The 24742-nt window shown below is 37.9% G+C and overlaps 1 protein-coding gene across 1 annotated transcript; it reads left to right on the forward strand.

Annotated features, from left to right (window-relative positions):
- Positions 1-1253: 1253 nt before the first annotated feature.
- On the forward strand, positions 1254-23358 carry LOC137795024 (C-type lectin domain family 4 member F-like). The gene is made up of 13 exons (XM_068592236.1): positions 1254-1392; positions 1868-1960; positions 2050-2193; positions 2701-2825; positions 2957-3057; positions 3457-3591; positions 5444-5526; positions 5626-5811; positions 10512-10646; positions 12333-12401; positions 13134-13276; positions 18056-18156; positions 23217-23358. Exons 1-13 carry the CDS (start codon positions 1254-1256, stop codon positions 23356-23358), a joined length of 1596 nt encoding a protein of 531 aa, XP_068448337.1.
- Positions 23359-24742: the final 1384 nt, after the last annotated feature.

A 24742-nucleotide genomic window follows, 5' to 3' on the forward strand; every position in this document is an offset into this window, starting at 1 on the left:
CCATCAGTATGAAAAAAAAGATAGTCATACTGAAAATTATATTCACCTTTAAACTTGTTCATGAGAGTCAAAAGACAGTCTTAGTGGATTAATATACCATGAGAATGGAAAATACCATAATGTCGCCCATAGGTCTTCATGGCAACCGTTAGGTGACCTGTTAATCCAAACACAACATGACACAACCCATAAAAATAACAAAATGGTGTCTGAGAGACGTGTGACCTGTGCAGGCAGGGGTCCACCGAAAATGAATTACAAACCTCTTACAAAACACGGTCTTAAATAAAGTCAAAATAATATAGAAATACATGTTTGGACCCTTCACTTGCAAATTAAGTCCTTTCGTCTGTCCTCCTGGACACAAATCTCCATGACTTTGCTGTAAAAGTTCTCCTCCAAATGCTCAAACCTCTAGCTTTCAGTTGAACATGCATGTTGTCCAGGATGTCGGAGTCTATCCGCGTGTGAAGATCGAGTTTTCTTCTGTCCCGCCGTTTGAAGCCACCTGCTCAGCTCCGGCATCCGTCTCCCATTGTTTAATCGTATCAAACTGGATCAACACATACGGGAAATACACCACTGATTGTATGGAAAGTGGTGAAAGACAATAAGAAAAGCAAAAGGAACGCGCTCAACCCAGTTTCTGAGGGATTGCGCAATCTGAGGTAAAGCACAGCTTCTGTGGTCAAATCAGCAGACGCTGATATTTTAGTGCACCTATAGATATCCGTCTCTCCGTCTATCTTTATAATTTAATCATCACACGTATTCACATGAGTACTCATTTACGCGTTCTTTTCAGTGATGATTGACGATTCCCATCAAACACCTGCAAGACCAACCAGGTAACAGAGGTCAACGAAAATAAAACACAGGAAGTTATTTCTCTCTTTTTCAGTTTTTTATTTATGTTCTTTTTTTTTTTTTAGGTTTTTATTCAGAATTGATTAAAATCCAAACGTCTCAGCTCTGCTGCATGCAAAATAATTCCCATCATGCATCAGGATGGCCAAACACCTGCAAGACTAAGCATGTAACAGAGGTCAACTAAAATAACTCACACCACCAGGCCTCAGTTTCCTGTGACAGCAAGTAGAGAATCACATGCGTGAATGCTGTGCTGCCATCTGTGTTACTATGTTTGTCGCTTCGTTCCAGTGGATTTCAGAACAATAATTTGTCATATCAGAAGCACAGGCTCAAGACATTGTAACACCGAGGACCAAACTGTGCACTTACAGCTGAACGTCATGGATCACTTGGACATCTATGCCAATGTCGAGGAACTAACAGGCAAAAAGAAGAGTTTGTCAAATAGTTCTGAAAGTGTTTATGAAAATGTGTTGATCGACACTCTGGAGCCAAAGAGAACTGGACCGGCACTCTCAGGTAATAAATACACCCAAACACATTCAGGATGTTGTCTGCAGCTTCATGTTAATATGAGAACATCCTTCACACAGGCAGCGCAGGAACGACTAAATATGTCTTACAGTAACACAAAGATATTATCAGGAAGAATAATGTGAAGAGTCAAAGAGCAAGAGAGTGAGGGGGAGGGTGAGAGTCTGGTTTGCTGTCATTCTTTGTAGTCTTCCGACGGGCGTGTGAAGCTTTGAATACAGACCTTTCTCCACAGTTTACATGTTGACTTGTCAGAGCAGAGAAGCGCATCTGGAACTAGAAACATTAATGAAGGCTCAGTTCCATTTCTGCAAACTATTGTGCCAGTGAATTAGTACACACCATACCAGTAAACCTCCACTAAGTGGACTTCAGCCATCATATCATTTGATTGTAAAAACATCTGTGTTTTTTTTTATTGAGAAATGAAAGGCATGACTTGTACCTTCAGGTGTTGAAGGTGTGAAGAAGAGTTCCTGCAGAGCTGCTGCAGTGGTTCTGGGTCTGCTGTGTCTCCTCCTCATGACTGGACTCATAACTGCGGTTAGCCTGTGTGAGTACTTTGTTAGCACGCTGATGAGGCCCTGAGAAGAACATACTGGTTGACTGTGTTTTTGTTTGTTTGTTTTATGTGTCTAACAGTCACTAAAGGCAACTCTGAGCGGGAAACAGAGATGGTCCTGTTGTACAACAGTTACACCAACCTGACTGAGGAAAGAGACCAGCTCCAAAAAAGAGTCGAAGAATTGGTCAAAGAGAAGAAGGATCTCCAGGAAAAGATTCGAGGTAATTGTTTAATTCTGAATTTTAGCAGTCTCAATTAATAACTTCACCCTCACTTATTGTTATCACTCTTTGAGAAAACTAACAATGTAATGTGCGGCTTGTTATTTTACTATTGGAGCATTGGTACATTTATTAACAAATAAAGCATTTTAAATTTGCTCTAATTTGATCCTCTTGACTGGCTTTGTCTCACGAGTACTGAAGCATTTAACTGTCGATGCTCATGTATTGCAGTATTTAGTGGCCAAGGAAACTGTATTATGGATTCTGCTTTAACCCACTTACTGGGTACAATATATTTCATCTCCACCCTTTGCTGTCAACATGTAATTTAATTTGTTAATTCAATAACTTTGTATTTACGAAATATTTGTGTTTACTTCCTCGAGAATGTCTCAACCCAAACCAATATTTTCCCCTCCGATTTTTGTCTAGTTGTTTTGCTTATTTACTGATTTATTACAATTGTCTTTTTTCAATTTGAAACAGATCAGTATACCAAACAAGGATGGGTGTATTTCAGCGGTAGTGTCTACTACATCTCTTCACTAGGAAAGTCCTGGCCAGAGAGCCGAAAGGACTGTGTGCAAAGATTTGCAGACCTGGTGATTATTAACAGCAAAGAAGAGCAGGTCTGTGTCTGTGTGTGTGTGTGTGTGTGAAGAGTGCAACACGAAATAAATACAATGTTACAGAAGTGGATGACAGCATGGAACTTTGCATATTGTATTCATGTTGATGTATTTTTCTCTCCGTCAACAAGGAATTCTTGAGACATTTCCATAAACCCATGTGGATTGGACTCTCTGATCGAGAGGCAGAGGGGAGATGGAAATGGGTTGACGGGACTCCGCTGACCAAAAGGTACTTTACTTAACGCGTCTGCTGTCACGATGCACTGTGGCCGGCCACTTGCCACGATCACTCTATTCAGCTTTTCTTCATGATTGTGGTAGTTTAACAAAAACAGTTCGACGTTATTAGCCCACTGGTCTTTCAGAAAATGGCAGGTTGATTTGTGAAATGTGCCTGTTCAGAGTCACTGACCCAGAGCTGAAGACTTATAGCTTCTGTCAGAAGAATTACACAGCCGACGAGACCGTAGATCTTCACTCGATGTTAATAACTCTATCGCTTTCAATCTCAATACAACACAGTTTCTCAGGAAACCTTCTGGCTTTGAGTTGATGTTGGGTTCCTGTGTTGTTTCTCGGTGTGCGTTTCTTTAAAAAGGAAAGTTAATTGTTAGTTTTGGGGTTTCAGCTTCTGGATCCCGTTGGAGCCAAATGGAAATCAGTTAAGGGATGAAGATTGTGCAGACATGAACAACCACCATTTAGAAAAAAGCTGGAATGATAACTGGTGTGAAAATGAAAAAAGGTGGGCATGTGAGAAGATGTTGCCTCTATAACTCCAAACCAACAAAACAAAGACATAACACAGAGAGATAGTCTGTATCATGTCCTCAAGTTTCAGCTAAAGTTGACAAGACAGCTTGAATGAAATGCTCAGCAAGCTCCTTTACGGGGAAAGTGTCTAAATAATGAACATGGACGTACATACAGCTTGTTGCTTTGAACGCTGAATATGATGTTTGATGTGTGTTAACATTGTCCGCTCACCAGAATCTGAACCTAAGAAAGATGTAATCGTAATCCATCAAATATATTGATTTAATTTTAAATTTGTTCATGATTTATTGACTGCTTGAAGTTCATTTTGCTTAAATTATGCCAAACGATGAATATAGTTTTGTGTCTTGGAGATTGTTTTCATTTTATTTTCTATTAGAAACATATAAGCGTATGGAATTTATTCTGGTGATTAAAAGAAATAGACAGTTCTTCAAATTTAAATTCACTGCTCAATAAATATGTGAATACAAATGTTTTGTGATTCTTTCCTTTGCTTGAGGTCAGATTTCAGTGTCCTTCTCTACTTCATCTTCTCTTCCTATATAAGTATTCTATCTCTGCATATGAGTCAAGCTTTGCCTGTACACATCTTCCACTACAACAATTCAACGTTAGGTTTGTGTCTCCAGCTTCCCTTCTTCTCTCGTTTAACTCCCACATTGAGATTCTCTGTCTCACATGTTTTGCTCTCATTAACCATCAACACAATAGTTTCTAAACTAAATCATCAATAAAGGATTCTTATCGTAATCTTTTCATTTTGCAGCTGTATTTGTTCTATTTCTGTCAATGTATACATCATGCTGGGTATGATTAACAAATGCAGCCACAAAAGTGTAAAATAAAATACAGGAAGTTATTTCTCTCTTTTTCAGTTTTTTATTAATGTTCTTTTTTTTAAGGTTTTTATTCAGAATTGATTAAAATCCAAACGTCTCAGCTCTGCTGCATGCAAAATAATTCCCATCATGCATCAGGATGGCCAAACACCTGCAAGACCAACCAGGTAACAGAGGTCAACTAAAATAACTCACACCACCAGGCCTCAGTTTCCTGTGACAGCAAGTAGAGAATCACATGCGTGAATGCTGTGCTGCCATCTGTGTTACTATGTTTGTCGCTTCGTTCCAGTGGATTTCAGATCAATAATTTGTCATATCAGAAGCACGGGCTCAAGACATTGTAACACCGAGGACCAAACTGTGCACTTACAGCTGAACGTCATGGATCACTTGGACATCTATGCCAATGTCGAGGAACTAACAGGCAAAAAGAAGAGTTTGTCAAATAGTTCTGAAAGTGTTTATGAAAATGTGTTGATCGACACTCTGGAGCCAAAGAGAACTGGACCGGCACTCTCAGGTAATAAATACACCCAAACACATTCAGGATGTTGTCTGCAGCTTCATGTTAATATGAGAACATCCTTCACACAGGCAGCGCAGGAACGACTAAATATGTCTTACAGTAACACAAAGATATTATCAGGAAGAATAATGTGAAGAGTCAAAGAGCAAGAGAGTGAGGGGGAGGGGGAGAGTCTGGTTTGCTGTCATTCTTTGTAGTCTTCCGACAGGCGTGTGAAGCTTTGAATACAGACCTTTCTCCACAGTTTACATGTTGACTTGTCAGAGCAGAGAAGCACATCTGGAACTAGAAACATTAATGAAGGCTCAGTTCCATTTCTGCAAACTATTGTGCCAGTGAATTAGTACACACCATACCAGTAAACCTCCACTAAGTGGAATTCAGCCATCATTCATTTGATTGTAAAAACATCTGTGTTTTTTTTATTGAGAAATGAAAGGCATGACTTGTACCTTCAGGTGTTGAAGGTGTGAAGAAGAGTTCCTGCAGAGCTGCTGCAGTGGTTCTGGGTCTGCTGTGTCTCCTCCTCATGACTGGACTCATAACTGCGGTTAGCCTGTGTGAGTACTTTGTTAGCACGCTGATGAGGCCCTGAGAAGAACATACTGGTTGACTGTGTTTTTGTTTGTTTGTTTTATGTGTCTAACAGTCACTAAAGGCAACTCTGAGCGGGAAACAGAGATGGTCCTGTTGTACAACAGTTACACCAACCTGACTGAGGAAAGAGACCAGTTACAGACCAGTTGTAACAACCTGGCGAAAGTACATGACCAGCTCCATAGAAGACTTGAAGAATTAGCCAGAGAGAATATTGATCTTCAGGGAAAGATTCGAGGTAATTGTTTATTTCTTAATTTCAGCAGACGGAAATAATAACTTAAACCTTACTTACTGTTGTCACTCTTCTTCGTGATCAAAGAGTAACTTCAGCTCCAAATCACTTTTTTTTTTTAAATCTGAAAACCATTGTATAAATATTTAGTATCATTTTTGATGGATTCAGGTCTAAATTTTTACATTCTTGACATTTTATTGCAAAGTATTTAAATTCCACTCAAGTAAAATCTGTAGGGTTTAGTAACTTTTGAAAAAAACTTTCCTGCCAACCATTCAGTCGAGCAGATGAGATAGAGATGAGTGGCTCACAGACGTCTGGTAAGCTCACTTTTTCTCACGTAAGCTCTTGTCTGGTAATCTCAGTTCTGAAGAGTGAAGCCAATATGAAAGTGTCCTAAACTTGCATTCTCTCTACTGGCCAGCAGGAGGCGTCTTGTATGGAAGTCTATAAGCGAATGACTCTACCTCTCAATTCATTTATTACCTCAAACATGTGTCTATTGTCTCAATCCTGAGTTTCAGGTCTTCTTCAGTACAGCATGATGTTCATTCAGTAAATCATGGTCCATTCAGAGCCAAATGGTCCATAAAGTGGAATATGTTTTAGGCTTCCTATAAGAACCGTCTCTATGTCACTCCCCTGCTGTTCAAATATGGTCACTTCCTTTTATTGGTTGCAAAACAGCCAAGATGGCGACGGCCAAATTGTCAAACTCAAGGTGTTGTCAACATATTACAGCGTTGAGAAAACTTACAATGCAATCTTCAGCTTAGCTCTTTAACTTTTAGAGTCTAAGCACATTTTTAAATCAGCAACTTTGCCCTTCTTCAACGCTCCTAATGAGTACCGTAGCATTTAGCTGTCAGGCCTTGTGAATATTGTACGTTCTGTTTTAACACACTTACACAGAGATAGTTTCAACCCGAACAAAGACAATTTTTAAGGATTTTTGTCCAAACTCTTTTTTAATTACTGAGATACTTGGTTGTTGTTTTTCCAATGATATCAGTATTCCAGCGGAATTCGAAACTCTTTTCGAATTTGAAGAGACAGAGAGGAGAAGGAAAGGGGTGGACAGGACTCTGCTGATCAAAAGGTACTTTATGTAAAGTTTCCGTTATCATGGCGCACCGTTGTTAAGCTCTATTCAGCTTTCTTGTTTAATTTTTGTGCTAGTTTATTAACCCGCCAACCTTTCTGAAAATTACAAAAACATTTTGGGACCCCATTAAAAACCCAACCCTGTCTCCTACAAATTACGTTCCCCCAGCACTAAACTGCATCTTCAATTACGTTGACGAGAAACGTATTTTCTCCCTGATTACGTCGTTTTTTTGACGTATTACAAATACGTCTGATCAACGTATTAGAAATACGTTGCCGATACACGTATTTTAGTTCTATTGTTTATTACAAATACGTTTATAATCGTGTGCCGTTACCGGCACATCATCAACCTCACATTGGTGACCAAGCGGTCTTCAGACCGGCCCCGGGTCGTTACAGGCACATCATTAACCTCACACCAGCGGCCAACGTAACGTTCAATCTGTTGATAACTATCTCTATCTGAGGTTGACATTCAATTTGCTGTCTCTGAAATGTCTCTTGTTGTGCATTCTTTAAAAAGGGAAGTAACATTTTTGTTTTGGGATTTCAGCTCCCGGATCCATCCAGAGCCATGGACATCAGTTAGGGATTGCGTAGAAATGAACTATTATTTGGAAAACAGTGATATTCTGGATATGTGAGAAGATGTTGCCTCTATACCTCCAAACCAACAAAAGAATGACATATTCTCAACGGGGAAAGTGTCTAATAAATGAACATGGACATACAGCTTAGTTTGTTGCTTCGCTTTAAACGCTGAATAGGATGTTTGATTTGCGTTAACATTGTCGACTCACCAGAATCTGAACCCTAAAAAGATCAGAATCCATAATTATTATTATTATTTTGTGATTGATTGACTGCTTTTAGTTCAATTTGCTTTTAATTATGCTAACGGGTAATTACAGTTTTGTCTCTTAGAGATTGTTTTCATTTTATTTTATATTATAAATATATAAGCAAATTGAATTTATTCTGGTGATTAAAAGAAATAGACAGTTCTTCATATTTAAATTCACTGCTCAATAAATATGTGAATACAAATGTTTTGTGATTCTTTCCTTTGCTGGAGGTCAGATTTAAGTGTCCTTCTCTACTTTAACTTCTCCTCCAACTATTCTATCTCTGCATATGAGTCAAGCTTTGCCTGTACACATCTTCCACTACAACAATTCAACGTTAGGTTTGAGTCTCCAGCTTCCCTTCTTCTCTCGTTTAACTCCCACATTGAGATTCTCTGTCTCACATGTTTTGCTCTGCTGCACCTTCATGTGGTGGATGACTCTCACGACATCCGGATGGAAAACAGTTTCTCCAAACGGTGAACAAAACTGTTCAAGGGAAAGTGAGGTTTGACAGTTTGAAATGTTATTAAGTCATTAATGTAGGGTCTTGAGCTTCTCTGTTTCTCATAAGCCATCACATGATCAGCAAAAGCGTGTCAGTCAACTGAAATGATAACTGTTCATAAATAACCAATAAAAGATTCTTATAGTAATCTATTCATGTTGCAGTTGTATTTGTTCTATTCCTGTTAATACATACATTATGTTGGGCATTAATAAAAAATGGAGGTTCCCACCAAAGTGTAAAGCAAAAATACCTCCACAAAGTTAACCATAAATCATATTGTATATTGTTGATACAAAGTATCACCAATATGCACAAAGTACCTTTTTCAGTTTGTTATTTTTTATGTTTTTATTCCAAATGGATTAAAATCAGCTGCAGTTCTGCTGCATACAAACTCCCTTTAATCTATGTATATGCTCACACTCATATGATGTGTTCATGACCCGCTGCTATGAACGTTGACATGGTTTTCCTCACACAGCCAGCGATGCTCGAGCACACAGGAGACGTCATTCCAGCTGACCAGCACTGGGTTGAAGTGGTCCATCTCCACGCAGTCCTCTATCTTGATGGGACCGTGATCCGGCTGGCCAGATTGCCAAAATCGAAATAAAAGGGCAGTGACAAAGAGATGCAGCTTGAATACTCGTGCCAGATGTTGTTTTCTGTGTCAACCTGAGGGCCAAAGCCCCCTTTTCACCTTTTCTCCCCCATTCTCGACTTGGTGTCCTCTCTCTAATTAGGTCTATTCAGGTTAATCCCATTTCGTCTATTCACATGGGCGGATGGATCTAAAATACCTAAACTCAAAGTCTAAAGTTGAAATTAAAGTCTAATCTGTGCACACTAGAGAAAAATAAAGTGAAGTACAAAAAGCATTCACTGTCAGATCAGCCTTCTCTGTACTATATACTAGACTTTTTGGAAATTTGGACTTGTGTCAAAAATCCTCCAGTCTATGAGCAGTAAACGTCTATTATCACATAGTTTATCAGTTTATGTGCAGGAAATTATGGTTTTCCTGTTTGTGTGTTGTTTACATCTGGTCCCAGCTGATAAAGTTGACCTGATAAAGCCAGTATATCAGCTCAGATGAGACCGTTAAGTCAGTGTTGGTAATATATGTTCTTGTGCCCAGAGTGAATATACTACTTATGTCTGAATCAATCAATATCAGTTGTGTGTGTTGTGTATGTGATGTTCTTTTGTTTTAAAAAAAAAAAAGAATTAGGATTTCACTTCCTTTAGCACTGTGCTAGCCTGACATCTGATGGTGGAAATTAGAATTGAGAACATCCTCTTCTTCTACATTTCCCATATTTCAAATCGTGGTTATAGTTTAGGACCACGAGAGGAGACAGATGGAGGGAAGGAAAAGCACTAGTTCAACACCTGACAAAAAAAGCTTCAGCTTCGCCTGGAATAACAATTTGACATTCAGTCCATTGAGGCCCTGTTGCTCTGTTGTGGAACACTTCTGCTTTGTATCAGGAAACAGATGAGGACCCAGCACTGGCAGCAATGTTGAAAGTTTTTCTTTGTCACCTCAAGCTCCACCAGTGAGGACGTTTGGTGTTCCGACATTGCACATATTGTTGTGATTCTTGCTCTAAATACCTCACAGGGGCTCAGATGTCACATCTATAGGCAACATGAATTATTATTGTTCACCTCACTGTCTTCTTCACGCAGATTTCAGATTTTACTTTGGAATAGCACTTCAATTTAATGACTATTGTAATGTTTTATCAGATATTTTAACATAATTTCTCATGTATGACCTGCTGATGTATGATTCACACTCTGCAGGATGAAGTTTGTATTTGATTTCATGTAATTCACAAACTGAACTGACTCTTCATGAAGTATCAGAGAGTAATACCGTAATGTTTGCATGTGTAAGTTGTGTTCATAAAGGAAACATAAAGGATGAAAACGTTGTTTTGCCAACTGTTCAGTTCTGTCGTTCATTAACAATTAAAAAACAAGACAGATGTTTGGATAAAAATACTCTGATAACTCGGATTAACTCTGTGGTAATTTTAAAGCTAAAGTTTGCTTCTGAAAAAAAAAAAGTCTAAACAAAACAAATTGGAGTCCGCTTTCGAGTGTTGCAGTAAATCAATTCTGGTTGTGAGTCTGTTGAAGTCATGTGAGAAAAAAAAGGAAGGACAATGATGTGAGCAATAACCAAAAAAAGTCAGTGTCCCAAGAAAAACACATTCTCTATCCAGCATTGTTGCGCTCCAGTCAGCTTGTAAACATGGCCAGGTTTATCCATAAAGAGCAATCTGAGATGGACTACGTGAATCTACCCGACGCCAAGACTGACGCCCAACGGGATGGTGGAGGGACTGCTGCCGTGTCTGGTGAGGCAGAACACCTACAGTTCAACATTTGAATAATATAGACACAGATTGTAATGGATGATTCACAAACCCCAAAACAATAATCTATTTCAAATGTATTGTTTGTCACAACCCGGCTCAACAGACAGGAAGACAAACGAGCGGGTTGCTCACAAAAAAGCAATGTATTTCTAACACCACATGTAAAATGAACTAAAGTAGGGGTTTCAGTTGTCAGTGGTGAAGTGCATGTATTGGCGTGTGGGTGTGGCTCATCCAGGCTGACGACGCTCCAAACACCTGTAATCGAATCTAAACAGTTACACCGATGGGAGGAGGAGGGTCGTCACATGGTTCATCTTCATCATGGCTTATGGAGCTGCCTGACCTTTTCTCGCAAGTTGCTTATGTTGTGTGTGTGTGTGTGTGTGTGTGTGTGTTTGTGTCTGTCTGATTTCTGCACACAGGGAGAAAACTCTTTAGGGTGGTTGCTGTGAGCTTTGGACTCCTGTGCATCCTTCAAGCTGCTCTCAACATTTCCCTGCGTCTCGCTTTTTGTGAGTCATTTTACACTGTGTCCACTTTCACCTTTTCAAATTCAATAACCCCCTCAAGACTGAGCGATTGTTATATAAAACTATCAGTAATATCTTGTTTTATGAACCAAAAGACTAAAACTGCTGTATTTGGATGTATTGAACACCATACATTATATACATGTGAAGTACATGTGAAAATTCAAATGGCACAGATGTGCACAGATGTGCCCCAATGCAAATGTTGGAGACCTCGCCTGAAATGTAATTGTACTAGACCGTCTCTAACTTTGTTCTGCTTCACTTTATCATTAATATTTATTTATTTAAGTCACCCTTTGCAGAGAGAATGTTCACATATTGTGTTATGATTTGGGTTAGAGTTGGGCGTTACAGCTGCATCATTTTAAAGAAATAATCATCCTGGATGTGATTTTTTTTCTAGGCGGACCTGAAACCTCTTCATTTTGCTGTGTATTATCTTCATTTACTCTTAACCAGTAACACTAGACTGATATTTACACATCTGAACAAAATCTCACTTGTGTAGCCTTTTATTCTTACCAAATGTATTCAAATAGCCCGAGTGGTTGCAGAGATACACCCTTTTGAGTTTGGGTGTGCAATTTTTGAGCAGAGTCCTAAAAATAGGTTGTTTTTTTTAAAGGAAATGTGCTTGCTGAGAGTTGAGTAATTACACTGACAAGATAGGATACTTTCTCTGAGTGGTTTTACCACATAGAGATATTTTTGACAAAATATATATCTTTCGATCAGTTGATGAATGATATCATGTTTCTGTGTTTGTGCTCTCAGGCTTCCTCAGTTTATTTTCAATTGAGTAATATTCAGTGACACAAGTTCGGGGAAGTTTATGATCAGGAATTGTCATGGGGCTTATTACTTTGAGATTAGGTAAGAAGAAGATGGGACTTTCCATTCATATGTTTGACCTTTTTAAATAAAAGTAACAACTTTCAGCCTGAACACTTCCGTATTGTCCAGTGTGCATCACACCACACACTGTCGCAATCCTTTCCTGCCCTCTTGACAAAGTGGCCTTGAGCAAGTTGCTGAACCACACATTGCTCCTTCTGCATGTGGGCCAAAGCGTTGGTTGAATGGGATGTACACATCGAATTCTCAAAGAAGATTTTCTGCTTTCTTTCAGTCAGAGGAACGAGATGCACAAACTGGAGTGAGGAGACTGACGGGCTGAAGAAAGAACTGATTCTCTTCGGTCAGTATGAAGATGAAACTGGTCATACATCATAGCAATGAGAGCTTGCATCTCAGGTCAAGCTGGACATTACATATATTATTCACATACGACAAACTCCCGCTAACACATTGCAACTGGCCAATCAGAGCTCCTCCTTGTGCCTTTGTGGGTTGCATTTAATTTACCTGCTGATTCAATTCAGTTTTTAGGCTTTAATTAACAATTAAAGAGAGCTGGGTCGAAATTTGATAGATCACACAATGAAAACTGTGAGAAGGATTATACACTTAGTGACCAGCAGTACAGAAATGCAAGTGAAAACAACAGCCCGGTCATAATGTCGTCACCAGTATTTGGTGACAATGTTGGAAATGTGTTAATTCAATTCTATGTTTATTATTGAAGTCATCGTAAAGAATGGTGTTGAGCTGGACAACTTTATATTGAGACTTGTGAACATATATATATATATATATTTATTTATACATAATATAAGAAACACCTCAGAGTATAATGTGGTCCAATACAAACTCAGTGGTAAAACATATAATCTCTATGACAGTGTGTTGTACATGTATACCTTAGTTCAGACACAGTGGATGAAATTATTTTTTTTTTTAATCTTTTTAAATTTCCAAATCCCTAATGTTCTTTGATACTTTGAGCTTTATTATGCATAATAAATTGAAAATATGTTTTTAAACCACATTTTGTATGGTCACATTTGTTCATTTCTGTTATCCACAACAGATGGCTATTTTCAAGAAGGCTGGGTCTATCTACGCCCCAGCTTCTATTTCATTTCTTCTGACAAGAAATCCTGGCAGGAGAGCAGAGATGACTGTCTGCGAAGAGGTGCAGACCTGGTGGTTATCAACAGCAAAGAAGAGCAGGTCTGTGTCTGTACTATACTATTGTGAGGTGGACTTAAATCAGCTCCATTTTTATTGCGATTATTGTTTTTCTGTGTCAAAAAAGGATTTCACAAGAAAATTCCACAAGCTCACATGGATTGGACTGTTGGAGGGAGAAACCAATGGGACGTGGAAGTGGGTAGATGGCACCCCGCTGACCAAAAGGTTCACACATTATGTTTTTATTCGAGAGGTTATTTTTTCTTAAAAGGCATAATTCACGGGAAACATTTCAATTTTGCCGCTTAAACCTGGTCCCCATTCCTCGTACCTGGCTCACTCAGTTAGCCAGATCATTTTCAGGATAAGATGACACAGGTCAGGTTTTTCGGATTCACAAAGTAAGTTTGGAAAAACCACCATAGCAACATATCTAAATCCCTTAACCTGGCCGCGAGCAGGTTTACTGAAATTCACAGGATAAGTTGGTCACTCCCACCGGACAAAAAAAAAGCAGCTCCCTTCCTCCTTGATGAAGGAGCTGTATTGATTATATTAGTTTTATAGAGAGAGAGAGTTCTTCCAGATCGCCAAGATCCGTTCTCACATCATGTTGACTTCCTGTTTGAACGCTATCGATTCTGCCAACAAGAACTCATTTATTTACGAGACCTTCTGGAGCCGTACATTGAACACCACACCCCGAGCCATGCATAGACTGTCTCACAGACCAGACCACGGCCTTGAGCTTTTTCGCCAGTGGTACATGTTTGTACAGTGTCAGCCATGCGGAGAACATCAGGAAAGCCGCTGCATGCCGTGCTGTTCGTAAAGTTTATTTAGCGCTTATGGATGTGTTGAAAGCACTCATAATCATAGGACAGCGTTATTAGTACACCATGCAGATCATTATTGTCGAACGTGATTAAGTTCGGCAGCTTTGGTGGTGTTGAGCTGCTTTCACAGCAAAAGGGTTGCGAATATTCGCAACCCTTTTGCTGTGAACGCAGCTTTAGACTTTGCCATGGTTATGCTCTTGAACTCCTCATATGCGTTCATGATCATCTCCTGCCCGTCAGCAGAGAAAAAAGTTCAGTTTATTTGCCTTATTGCAGCAATAGAACATCATGGATTCTGTGAAGAGCAGCGGGCATGCGCAACTATCCTGATGACTGATGTCTGGTTTGAATTAGCGAGACTGTTTGAGCGCGGTTCAGCCTTTGAGAAACCGAGATAGCCTGACGTCAATCATCGCAGTAATTTAAGCTGGATAATAGGACATTTGATCGACTTAGTTGAACCACGTACGGAGAACGGGGCCCAGGTCACATTCCATCATCTTGCTTCTTGCATCTTGCTTCATCATCTTGTGTTTTTTTGTTTCAGCTACTGGCACCCCGGGGAGCCAAACAGTTTTGAAGGCAAACATGAAGGCTGTGTAGAAATAAGGTTCCATGAAACGGAGAACAGCTGGAATAATATACCATGTGGAGATCAAAACTTCTGGATCTGTGAACGCAGCATATAAACAACAATTTAGCTTGTGTTTAATCTTAACTCACATGTCACAATCCTGTACTCTGTGCTGAAGGTGAATTGGATTTGAGATGGAAGAATGATGTCATGACTTATGAGGAAGGAAATGTACTCAACACATTTGTTGTTTCTGTGGTCGCACAACACATTGAGTTATTTCAAGCGGAGGAAGTCTTACAAATAGGTCCAGCTGGTATTCACTTTTTTTCCGCGCTCCAATAAAGCATATGTTCTTTTGTGGAGGTGCTTCTGTATTTGACTGAATCATTACACTAGTTTATTGGCATGTACATTGCTCGTGAAAATTGAAAGCAACGCGTGGAACCACTTGAGCTGTTTATCAACATGTCCACAACTAATAATACACCTTTTGTTTTTTAATACGAGTTACAATATTTGGCCGGCATGAAGGGAGAGGAATACTAAAAAAAAGATTTAATGTAGCCTCTGGGACAATAAATGTCTTGTTTAATTGTGCGACTGAAATTAATACATAAGCCATCATGGAATGATTCATAAGAGGTAGGGTAGACCTATACAAGAGTTTGGGCTTTTAATTAAAAATAAAAATGCACTGACAACTTTTATTGAGGCTATACTACAACAGAGTTTACTTTTTAAAACTTGGGTAAGATATATAGATAGATGATAGATAGATAGATAGATAGATAGATAGATAGATAGATAGATAGATAGATAGATAGATAGATAGATAGATAGATAGATAGATAGATAGATAGATAGATAGATAGACTGAGATAGCTAGGTGAGGAATAGAATTAACAGCATTTGTTTGATGCACATAATATCATCTTCATAAAAGCTCTGAATCGAGACATCCAAGATTCAGAGCTGATCCAGCCTGTCCAGTCGGTTACAGGCCATCAGTCCGTCAAAACTTTCTCAGAAGTGACTTCCCAGAAGTTTATCATAACAGATCGGTTGCTCCGCGTCATGATTATTTTTTATTATCAACTGTCGTTGCAGAAAACACCCAACAGGTCTATGTTGTTTTATCTCATGTGCTTTAGCCCAAATATACTCTGGTAGTTTGCAGATACTTGCACATTTAAAATGTGTTGACACAATGGCTCTTATGATATGATAGTATTATGTAGGTATATGTATTATAGGTTGACAGTTGAAAGTTTAATCGTGGGCGGGACTGTGATCACGATAAAGCCAGAGAAAAGCTTTTCACAGTCTGTTGTTTATGATGAACAAATACAAATGAACTCTTTTCAACATCTTATGAATGAATTTATTAAAAGACAGCAGCACACCACTCCAGCTACACACAGGCCTCAGTGGACGGGAGCTGCCGGGTTGCAATGTGCAGAACCTCATTCAGTCTTTCAGCCTTTTCTGCTCGAGGAGCAGAGCAACAGAACTGAAAGTACAACACGATTTCAAGATTTTTAATAAAGGTCTTGAATGAACAAATATAAACAACATTGTTCACACATTTAACACCCTCACACTTTGTGTATGCATCTATGTATTTATATGTGGATGTATTCTCTTTTTTATTCCATTTTATCACATTTTATTTTATATATATACATTTTTAAAACCTTCCAATGGAGCGACGACTTATTGAAAGTTAATTGCAATACGTGGAGGAAACGGTCTGGAATAAGACGCAAAAATTGAGAAGTGTGAGAGATAATAATAACTTCCTGCAGTGTTTTTAGGTTCTTATCAGATTCAGATTCTTATCGTTACCAGAGAAAAAGAAGCAGCCTACAGATCGGTGCAGCTACAATTTGTCAAATCTTCAGAGTGTTGTCTTGAAAGAGGAGAGGCAGAAATGACTTTGGACGCTTCATCCAGAAGTAAATAACTTTCATGTTTTCTGGCAGCGTCATACTTTCTGTAACTTGTTCTGTTTGGGTACAGAGTTTTTAAAGTGCTTTGTTTTGGTCAGAATCGGGTGGTGGGGAAAACAAAACAAAATATATATTTAATTTCAGTGTGTAGGAAGTGAAATAAAAATCACACCCACTGCCTGATCACAATAATAATAATAATAATAATAATAATAATAATAATAATAATAATAATAATAATAATAATAATAATAATAATAATAATAATAATAAATATAATGTGTCTTTCTGAATTCTCCACACAGATGGAAAACTCTACAGACTGGTTGCTGTGAGCTTTGGACTCCTGTGTGTCCTACAAGCTGCTGCCAACATTGGACTGCGTCTTTCTCTCTGTGAGTGATGTTACATTTCTTCTCTTTTTTCACCCTGTGACTTACATATCTAAATTAACCGCTGCAATTGAATAATAGTGGAACAACAAACACAAGCTATGTTAATCACTTTTCTATCAGTGGATCAAAGATAAAACAGCATCTATGTTCATGGTCCAGTGGAGGAGATGAGAGCATTATAATGACATTAAGCTGATATTATATAGTTTGTTCAGATCAAGCAAACATTGGATTAGGCTTTCCACTTTGAGGCACAAAATATAATGAAAGTCTTCTCACTTGTTTTTGTCAGTAAATGTGTATAAATTGTAGTGTGTTTGTAATCTATTGAATACAGTTACAGATTTCTAACTATTTGGGTTTACAAACAAGACATGGTTATATATAAGGGACTGCAGCAGTTACCATGTAACCGACTCAGTTTTAGAAATGTATAGAAAACAGATCAGATGATCCACAGACCAAACGTACACATATATCGTGTCCAAAGGTTGAATCAACACAAGGGTGGGGATCTTTTCACATGCGACCATAACCTCTGTAACAAAAGTGTCTCTTTCAGACAGTTCCAGTGCAAAAATGCCAGATTTTCAGGCCATTATCAAAAATCTGACTGAAGAGAGAGAAGATTTAAAGAGGAAGCTGAGCGACTTCGGTGAGTCTGAAGATGAACCTGAATAAACCTTTAGACATGGAAAGAAAAAACAACAGCAACATCATGAAAAGGTTACTTATCTTTGACCAAATGTAAACTTTGATGTTTTTGTTGCCCTCAACAGACCATTTCCGCCAAAAAGGATGGGTGTATTCTGACCCCAGTTTCTATTACATCTCTTCTAATAAGACGTCCTGGCTAAAGAGCAGAGATGACTGTCTGCAAAGAGGAGCAGACCTGATAATCATCAACAGCCAAGAAGAGCAGGTGTGTAAAGTGAAATCTGCCTGTCAGAGACACAAGAGACAACATGTGAAATCATATTAATGGTGATGGAAGGTGGATGAAATTTGTTATATTTACCTTATACTTGGAAATGTTTTTTTTTTTTACTGTGAACAAGGAATTTGCAATACAATTCCAACGGCGCACGTGGATTGGACTGACTGACATAAGGACTGAGGGGAAATGGAATTGGGTGGACGGGACTGCACTCAGCACAAGGTTCATACATTACTTTTTTCCCTTGTTTAAGTCAACCATTAATAATGTAGTATTGCTATATTGGAGCTACATTACTGAATAAACTGGTAGCTACCTTCATGAACCCTTCAGACAGAAGTGGTATCACTCCACCAAGTGAGGAAGAAATCCTGCACCATCTTTGATTTGTTTTGGTATGTTGTTGATGTGTTGCAGTTGGAAGTTATGGATCACTTGGCTTTTTTTTTAAGGTATAGTTCAAAGATTTGTGGAGTTTGTTGCATTGTTTTTAAGCTAAGTAATCACATCAGCTCAAAGGCTCTTCAGTTCAGTAATGTATTTGTGACTGAATGTTTCTTCATGAGCTGCAGCATTTGACCTTTTTTTGTTTCTTTGGTTGTGATTTTTCATTCAAAATATGTTATGTGTTTGGTTTCAGCTACTGGAAAACTGATGAGCCCAACGGCCGTCATAATGAAAACTGTGCAGTTACATGGCTGTTTTCCAAAGAAAACAGCTGGAATGATACGCCATGTAATGTTAAAAACTTCTGGATCTGTGAAAAGGTGGTGGCTCTATAACTCTGCATCCAGACCCATCAGTGTTGCAATACACGATATTACAACATGATGTGAATGTTATACAAGCATACATCATTTAATCATCAAGTATGAATTATACAACCTCTGCTTGACATTTTACATTCATCTTCATTTTCTTTTCCCACTCACATTATTAGTCGTTCTACACAAAATACTTCATACTGTTTTGTTGTAAATTATATTAAAGCTCTTTGAAGGATGTAGCCTATTATAGTATGCAAAATAATACACTGTATGTATATGAATGTAATTGTTGTCCATGTTTCGTTCTTAAATTGGATAATCTAAAAACATGTCACCTGTGTGTTTTGATTAACTAATTTCTTTCACTTTTTACATTGAACTCTCTTCACCTTAAATGCTCAAAGAAAAAAGTAACTGACATTGTGAGAACTTTTTAGTTCCTGTTGTGATGTTCCTAAAAAACAGATCTATATCTCAAACAGTAATTGTGGACGTTCTCTAAAGTTTAGTCTTCACTTCTGCTGTTGAGAAATACATGTTAATTCTTAACGGTTCACACTGTAACAGTTCAATTTCTACAACTCTCAAGGTGGATTTGAAAGTGTCTTGCAAGCTTTGTGTTGTTAGTCAGTGAGAGAGCGTGAGGGACATAAGAAGTGAGAAATGTGCTGTTCAGCTTGAGTTTCATCATAATCATCTCAAGCGTCATTATAAAACACTTCAACAGTTAAAGTGTTTTAAAATGATGCTCGGCTATAAACAAAAATAGACAACTGCACCGGAGCCACAAAGAAAGCCCCCTGGCTCCCTGTGTGGCCAAGCACAATGTAAACTAAACTAGTACGGTATTTAGGTAATAATGCCTTTATTATTTTAGTTAATACTACACATACATGGGGCATAATCCATTTCTGACAGACAGTAAACCTTGGGCAGGGTAAGATACTGATGCACTTCTGGTTGGCTTCCATGGCTGTGGATTCAATACATAATGCCTTTTTCTCAGGCAAGTTGTAATATATCACAGAAAGAAAATCATATGTGTAAATAATAACAAATAATAATCAGAAAAATGAATCATGGTTGTGTTTTTCCAAAACATATGCCCTAAAAAAAATTTTTTTAAAAAGCCTACAATCTGCTGTAAACACTGAAGGGCCAACAATTGGCTTTAAGGCAACTGGCTACCTTTTGACTTTAAATGAAATGTAAATTCCAATTTTTAATCCATACCATTGTGGTTGATTGCCCATAAAAAAGGAAAACTAACACTGTGGAGATGTGGTACAAATTCATACTGGACTGATGAAAATAGTCCACAGTCAAAGGATAACATATCGTTTATGTATTTAATATAATATAATATGTATTTGATGCTAACCTGCTGCCCATTGCCTGCGTTGCGCACAGTGACCAGCAGGACAAAGATAACAGGTTCACACCCATATTACAAACAAACCACGTGAACTGAACTATCTTCATGACAACTGCAAAGCTTCCTGTGCTGAGGATTGAAGTGTGGTTGTTGAAGTGTCAAAAACAACAGGTTGGCCGTTGTGTCATGTGTTTCACACGATAGCTCAGCTGTTGATGCGTATACATATCAGAAAGGTGAGGAATAGAGTTGACAGAACATCTCGTTCAATGTTTGTTTGATGCAAATAATATCATCTTCATAAAAGCTCTGAATCGAGACGTCCAAGATTCAGAGCTGATCCAGTCTGTCCAGTCGGTTACAGGCCATCAGTCCGTCAAAACTTTCTCAGAAGTGACTTCCCAGAAGTTTATCATAACAGATCGGTTGCTCCACGTCATGATTATTTTTTATTATCAACTGTCGTTGCAGAAAACACCCAACAGGTCTATGTTGTTTTATCTCATGTGCTTTAGCCCAAATATACTCTGGTAGTTTGCAGATACTTGCACATTTAAAATGTGTTGACACAATGGCTCTTATGATATGATAGTATTATGTAGGTATATGTATTATAGGTTGATAGTTGAAAGTTTAATCGTGGGCGGGACTGTGATCACGATAAAGCCAGAGAAAAGCTTTTCACAGTCTGTTGTTTACGATGAACAAATACAAATGAACTCTTTTCAACATCTTATGAATTTTGCTTTAATAAAGAATTTTGTAAAAATCATCTTGAATGAACAAATATAAACAACATTGTTCACACATTTAACACCCTCATACTTTCTGTATGCATCTATGTATGTATATGTGGATTCTCTTTTTTATTCCATTTTATCACATTTGATTATATATATATATAATTGTGAATTATCTAGAAAAATATGCAATATTTACAATTATGTCAATGCTTTGAAACTTTGAGACGGTCGCGCCTTTTCTTTTAAAGAAAAAGTGAACCACAGAGTAGTGATCATGCATTTTCTCTGTTTCCGTTATAAAGCACCTGTAATATGATTGTGTGTCTCCTGCTGACTTAAAGTTCATTTACATGTTTGGAGAGAACTGTTTGAAAGAACAAATGCAATATGAAGATGTGTGAGATATAATAATAACTTTCTGTAAAAATGTTATAATCCGATTTGTCACCAGAGAAGAAGAAGTAGCAGAAGAAAAAGAAGAAGAAGCAGAAGAAGAAGAAGAAGAAGAAGAAGAAGAAGAAGAAGAAGAAGAAGAAGAAGAAGAAAAAAAAAAAGAAGCAGCCTACAGATCGGTGCAGCTACAATTTGTCAAATCTTCAGAGTGTTGTCTTGAAAGAGGAGAGGCAGAAATGACTTTGGACGCTTCATCCAGAAGTAAATAACTTTCATGTTTTCTGGCAGCGTCATACTTTCTGTAACTTGTTCTGTTTGGGTACAGAGTTTTTGAAGTGCTTTGTTTTTGTCAGAATCGGGTGGTGGGGAAAACAAAGCAACATTTCTAATTAATTTCAGTGCGCAGGAAGTGAAATAAACATCACACCGGCTGCCTGATCATAATAATAATAATAATAATAATAATAATAATAATAATAATAATAATAATAATAATAATAATAATAATGTGTCTTTCTGAATTCTCCACACAGATGAAACACTCTACAGACTGGTTGCTGTGAGCTTTGGACTCCTGTGTGTCCTACAAGCTGCTGCCAACATTGGACTGCGTCTTTCTCTCTGTGAGTGATGTTACATTTCTTCTCTTTTTTCACCCTGTGACTTACATATCTAAATTAACCGCTGCAATTGAATAATATTGGAACAACAAACACAAGCTATGTTAATCACTTCTCTATCAGTGGATCAAAGATAAAACAGCTTCTATATTCATGGTCCAGTGGAGGAGATGAGTTTAAATTAACACGAGTATGGGGATCTTTTCACACGCTACCACAACCTCTGTGTTATTGTCTTTCAGAAAGTTCCAGTGCAAAAATGCTAGATTTTGAGGCCATTATCAAAAATCTGACTGAAGAGAGAGAAGATTTAAAGAGGAAGCTGAGCGCCTTCGGTGAGTCTGAAGATGAACCTGAATAAACTTTTAGACATTAACAGAAGGAAAAATACAGCAACATCATGATGAAACGTTTTTATACAACTACTTTGCTTATATTGAGAGAGAGACATACAATATATATGTATATATATATATATATATAAATATGTAAAACTTACAATCTCTACGACAGTGTGTTGTATTGTGTTGTAATGTATACAGTACCTTAGTGCAGACACATTGGTAAAAGGCAAAACAACATTTTATTTAAAATGTGTTTTTGGATGAAATGATTAGTTTTCTGATTTATAGATTATTGAAATAACATGGATGTGGAATGACTGAATTCAAATTTGTATCTTTTTAAATGTAATAGTTTGTTGTTCTTTTATACTTCTAGCTTTATTATGCATAAACAATTCAAAATATATTTTTTAAAGCACATTTTGTATGGTCACATTTGTCCATCTCTGTGACATTAAGCTTGTCTTTGTTGATATCCACAACAGATGGCTATTTTCAAGAAGGCTGGGTCTATCTACGCCCCAGCCTCTATTTCATTTCTTCTGACAAGAAATCCTGGCAGGAGAGCAGAGATGACTGTCTGCAAAGAGGTGCAGACCTGGTGGTTATCAACAGCAAAGAAGAGCAGGTATTAACGCCTGAAGGTCTTTGAGGTTAAAAGATACCATAGAGGGTAAAACCTGTAGTGAATGTGACACTATACTATTGTGAGGTGCACTTAAATCGGCGCCATCTTTATTGTGATTATTGTTTTTCTGTGTCAAAAAAAAAAGGATTTCACAAGAAAATTCCACAAGCTCACATGGATTGGACTGTTGGAGGGAGAAACCAAAGGGACGTGGAAGTGGGTAGATGGCACCCCGCTGACCAAAAGGTTCACACATTATGTTTTTATTCTACAGGTTATTTTTCTTAAAATGCAGAAATCACAGGAAACATTTCAATTTTGCCACTTAAACCTGGTCACATTCCATCATGTTGCTGTCTATCAGATGCTTCTCATGTTGTCTTAAAATATGATTTGTGTTTTTTTGTTTCAGCTACTGGCACCCCGGGGAGCCAAACAATTTTCAAAGCAAAAATGAAGGCTGTGTAGAAATAAGGTTCCATGAAACGGAGAACAGCTGGAATGATATACCATGTAGAGATCAAAACTTCTGGATCTGTGAACGCAGCATATAAACAACAATTTAGCTTGTGTTTAATCTTAACTCACATTTCATACTCCTGTACTCTGTGCTGAAGGTGAATTGGATTTGAGATGGAAGAGTGATGTCATGACTTATGAGGAAGGAAATGTACTCAACACATTTGCTGTTTCTGTGGTCGCACAACACATTGAGTCATTTCCAGCTGAAGAAGTCTTACAAATAGGTCAAGCTGGTGTTCACTATTTTCCTCGCTCCAATAAAGCATATGTTCTTTTGTGGAGGTGCTTCTGAAAGCAATGCGTGGAACCACCTGAGCTGTTTATCAACATGTCCACAATACACCTTTTGTTTTTTTATATGCGTGACATTATTGGCTGGCATGAAGCAAGGGGAGGAGAGGAATACTAAAAAAAAAAAGATCTAATGTAGCCTTTGGGACAATAAATAGCTTTATAGATAGATAGATAGATAGATAGATAGATAGATAGATAGATAGATAGATAGATAGATAGATAGATAGATAGATAGATAGATGGATAGATGGATGGATGGATGGATGGATGGATGGATAGATAGATAGATAGATAGATAGATAGATAGATAGATAGATAGATAGATAGATAGATAGATAGATAGATAGATAAATAGATTCGCACAAAACCATAATGGAAAGCATCATCATGCAGCTGCAATAGGCCAAATGGGTAAAGTTAGACGACTGAAATATTTCACACCATCGTCAGTTTCCTGATGGTGTGAGAAAGACATATTTAAGATCTACTCTTTAAGACGTTACTCAGAGTTACACACAGTTAAGAACAATACATTTCAAAAGCATGCTCTGATGGCTTCAGCACCACAGGACCAAACTGCACCATCAGGACAGCTGAACATCACGGATGACAGGATGGATATCTACATTAATGTAGAGAGACGCTCAGGACATCCCAGCAGGACAGAACGGGACAGGAAAGTGTCTGAAAACATTCGTGGGAATCCGTTGATCCACTCTGGGGCCAAACAGAAGTGAACTTACACTTTCAGGTAATGAACATATTACATGTACATTTTATTTTACACATGGGCACACACATTGAGAAAAGAAAAGAAAAAAGGAAGATAAAAACTAAAAGATGTGTGTGAGAGACAATAATGTGGAAAGAGACAAGCAGCAAGGGATTATTAATACCCAGTGCATGAAGAAAAATCATACACCAGAAAAGTGCCATTTGCTCATTTGACCAACATTAAGCTATGGGGTCAGATCAGTCTCAATAATGGCAAATGCACACATAAACAATCACAAATGCGCACATAAAGATTCACAAATGCACACATAAACAATCACAAATGCACACATAAACAATCACAAATGCGCACATAAAGATTCACAAATGCTCTTAAAGATGCACAAG

Source organism: Clinocottus analis, unplaced genomic scaffold (assembly GCF_023055335.1).
Source record: "Clinocottus analis isolate CAN_PGR_092001 unplaced genomic scaffold, fCliAna1.0.p SCAF_27, whole genome shotgun sequence".
In the NCBI taxonomy this organism is placed as follows: Eukaryota; Metazoa; Chordata; class Actinopteri; order Perciformes; family Cottidae; genus Clinocottus; species Clinocottus analis.

What these genes read in the sequence shown, in the direction of transcription:
- LOC137795024 (XM_068592236.1), top strand. Translation starts at nt 1,254, where the DNA reads ATGGATCACTTGGACATCTATGCCAATGTCGAGGAACTAACAGGCAAA. An exon ending in AGGTGGGCATGTGAGAAGAT is followed by an intron (nt 3,592 to 5,443) that starts GTTGCCTCTATA and finishes CAGGTGTTGAAG; the next exon opens with GTGTGAAGAAGAGTTCCTGC. An exon ending in AGGGACTGCTGCCGTGTCTG is followed by an intron (nt 10,647 to 12,332) that starts GTGAGGCAGAAC and finishes GCTTTCTTTCAG; the next exon opens with TCAGAGGAACGAGATGCACA.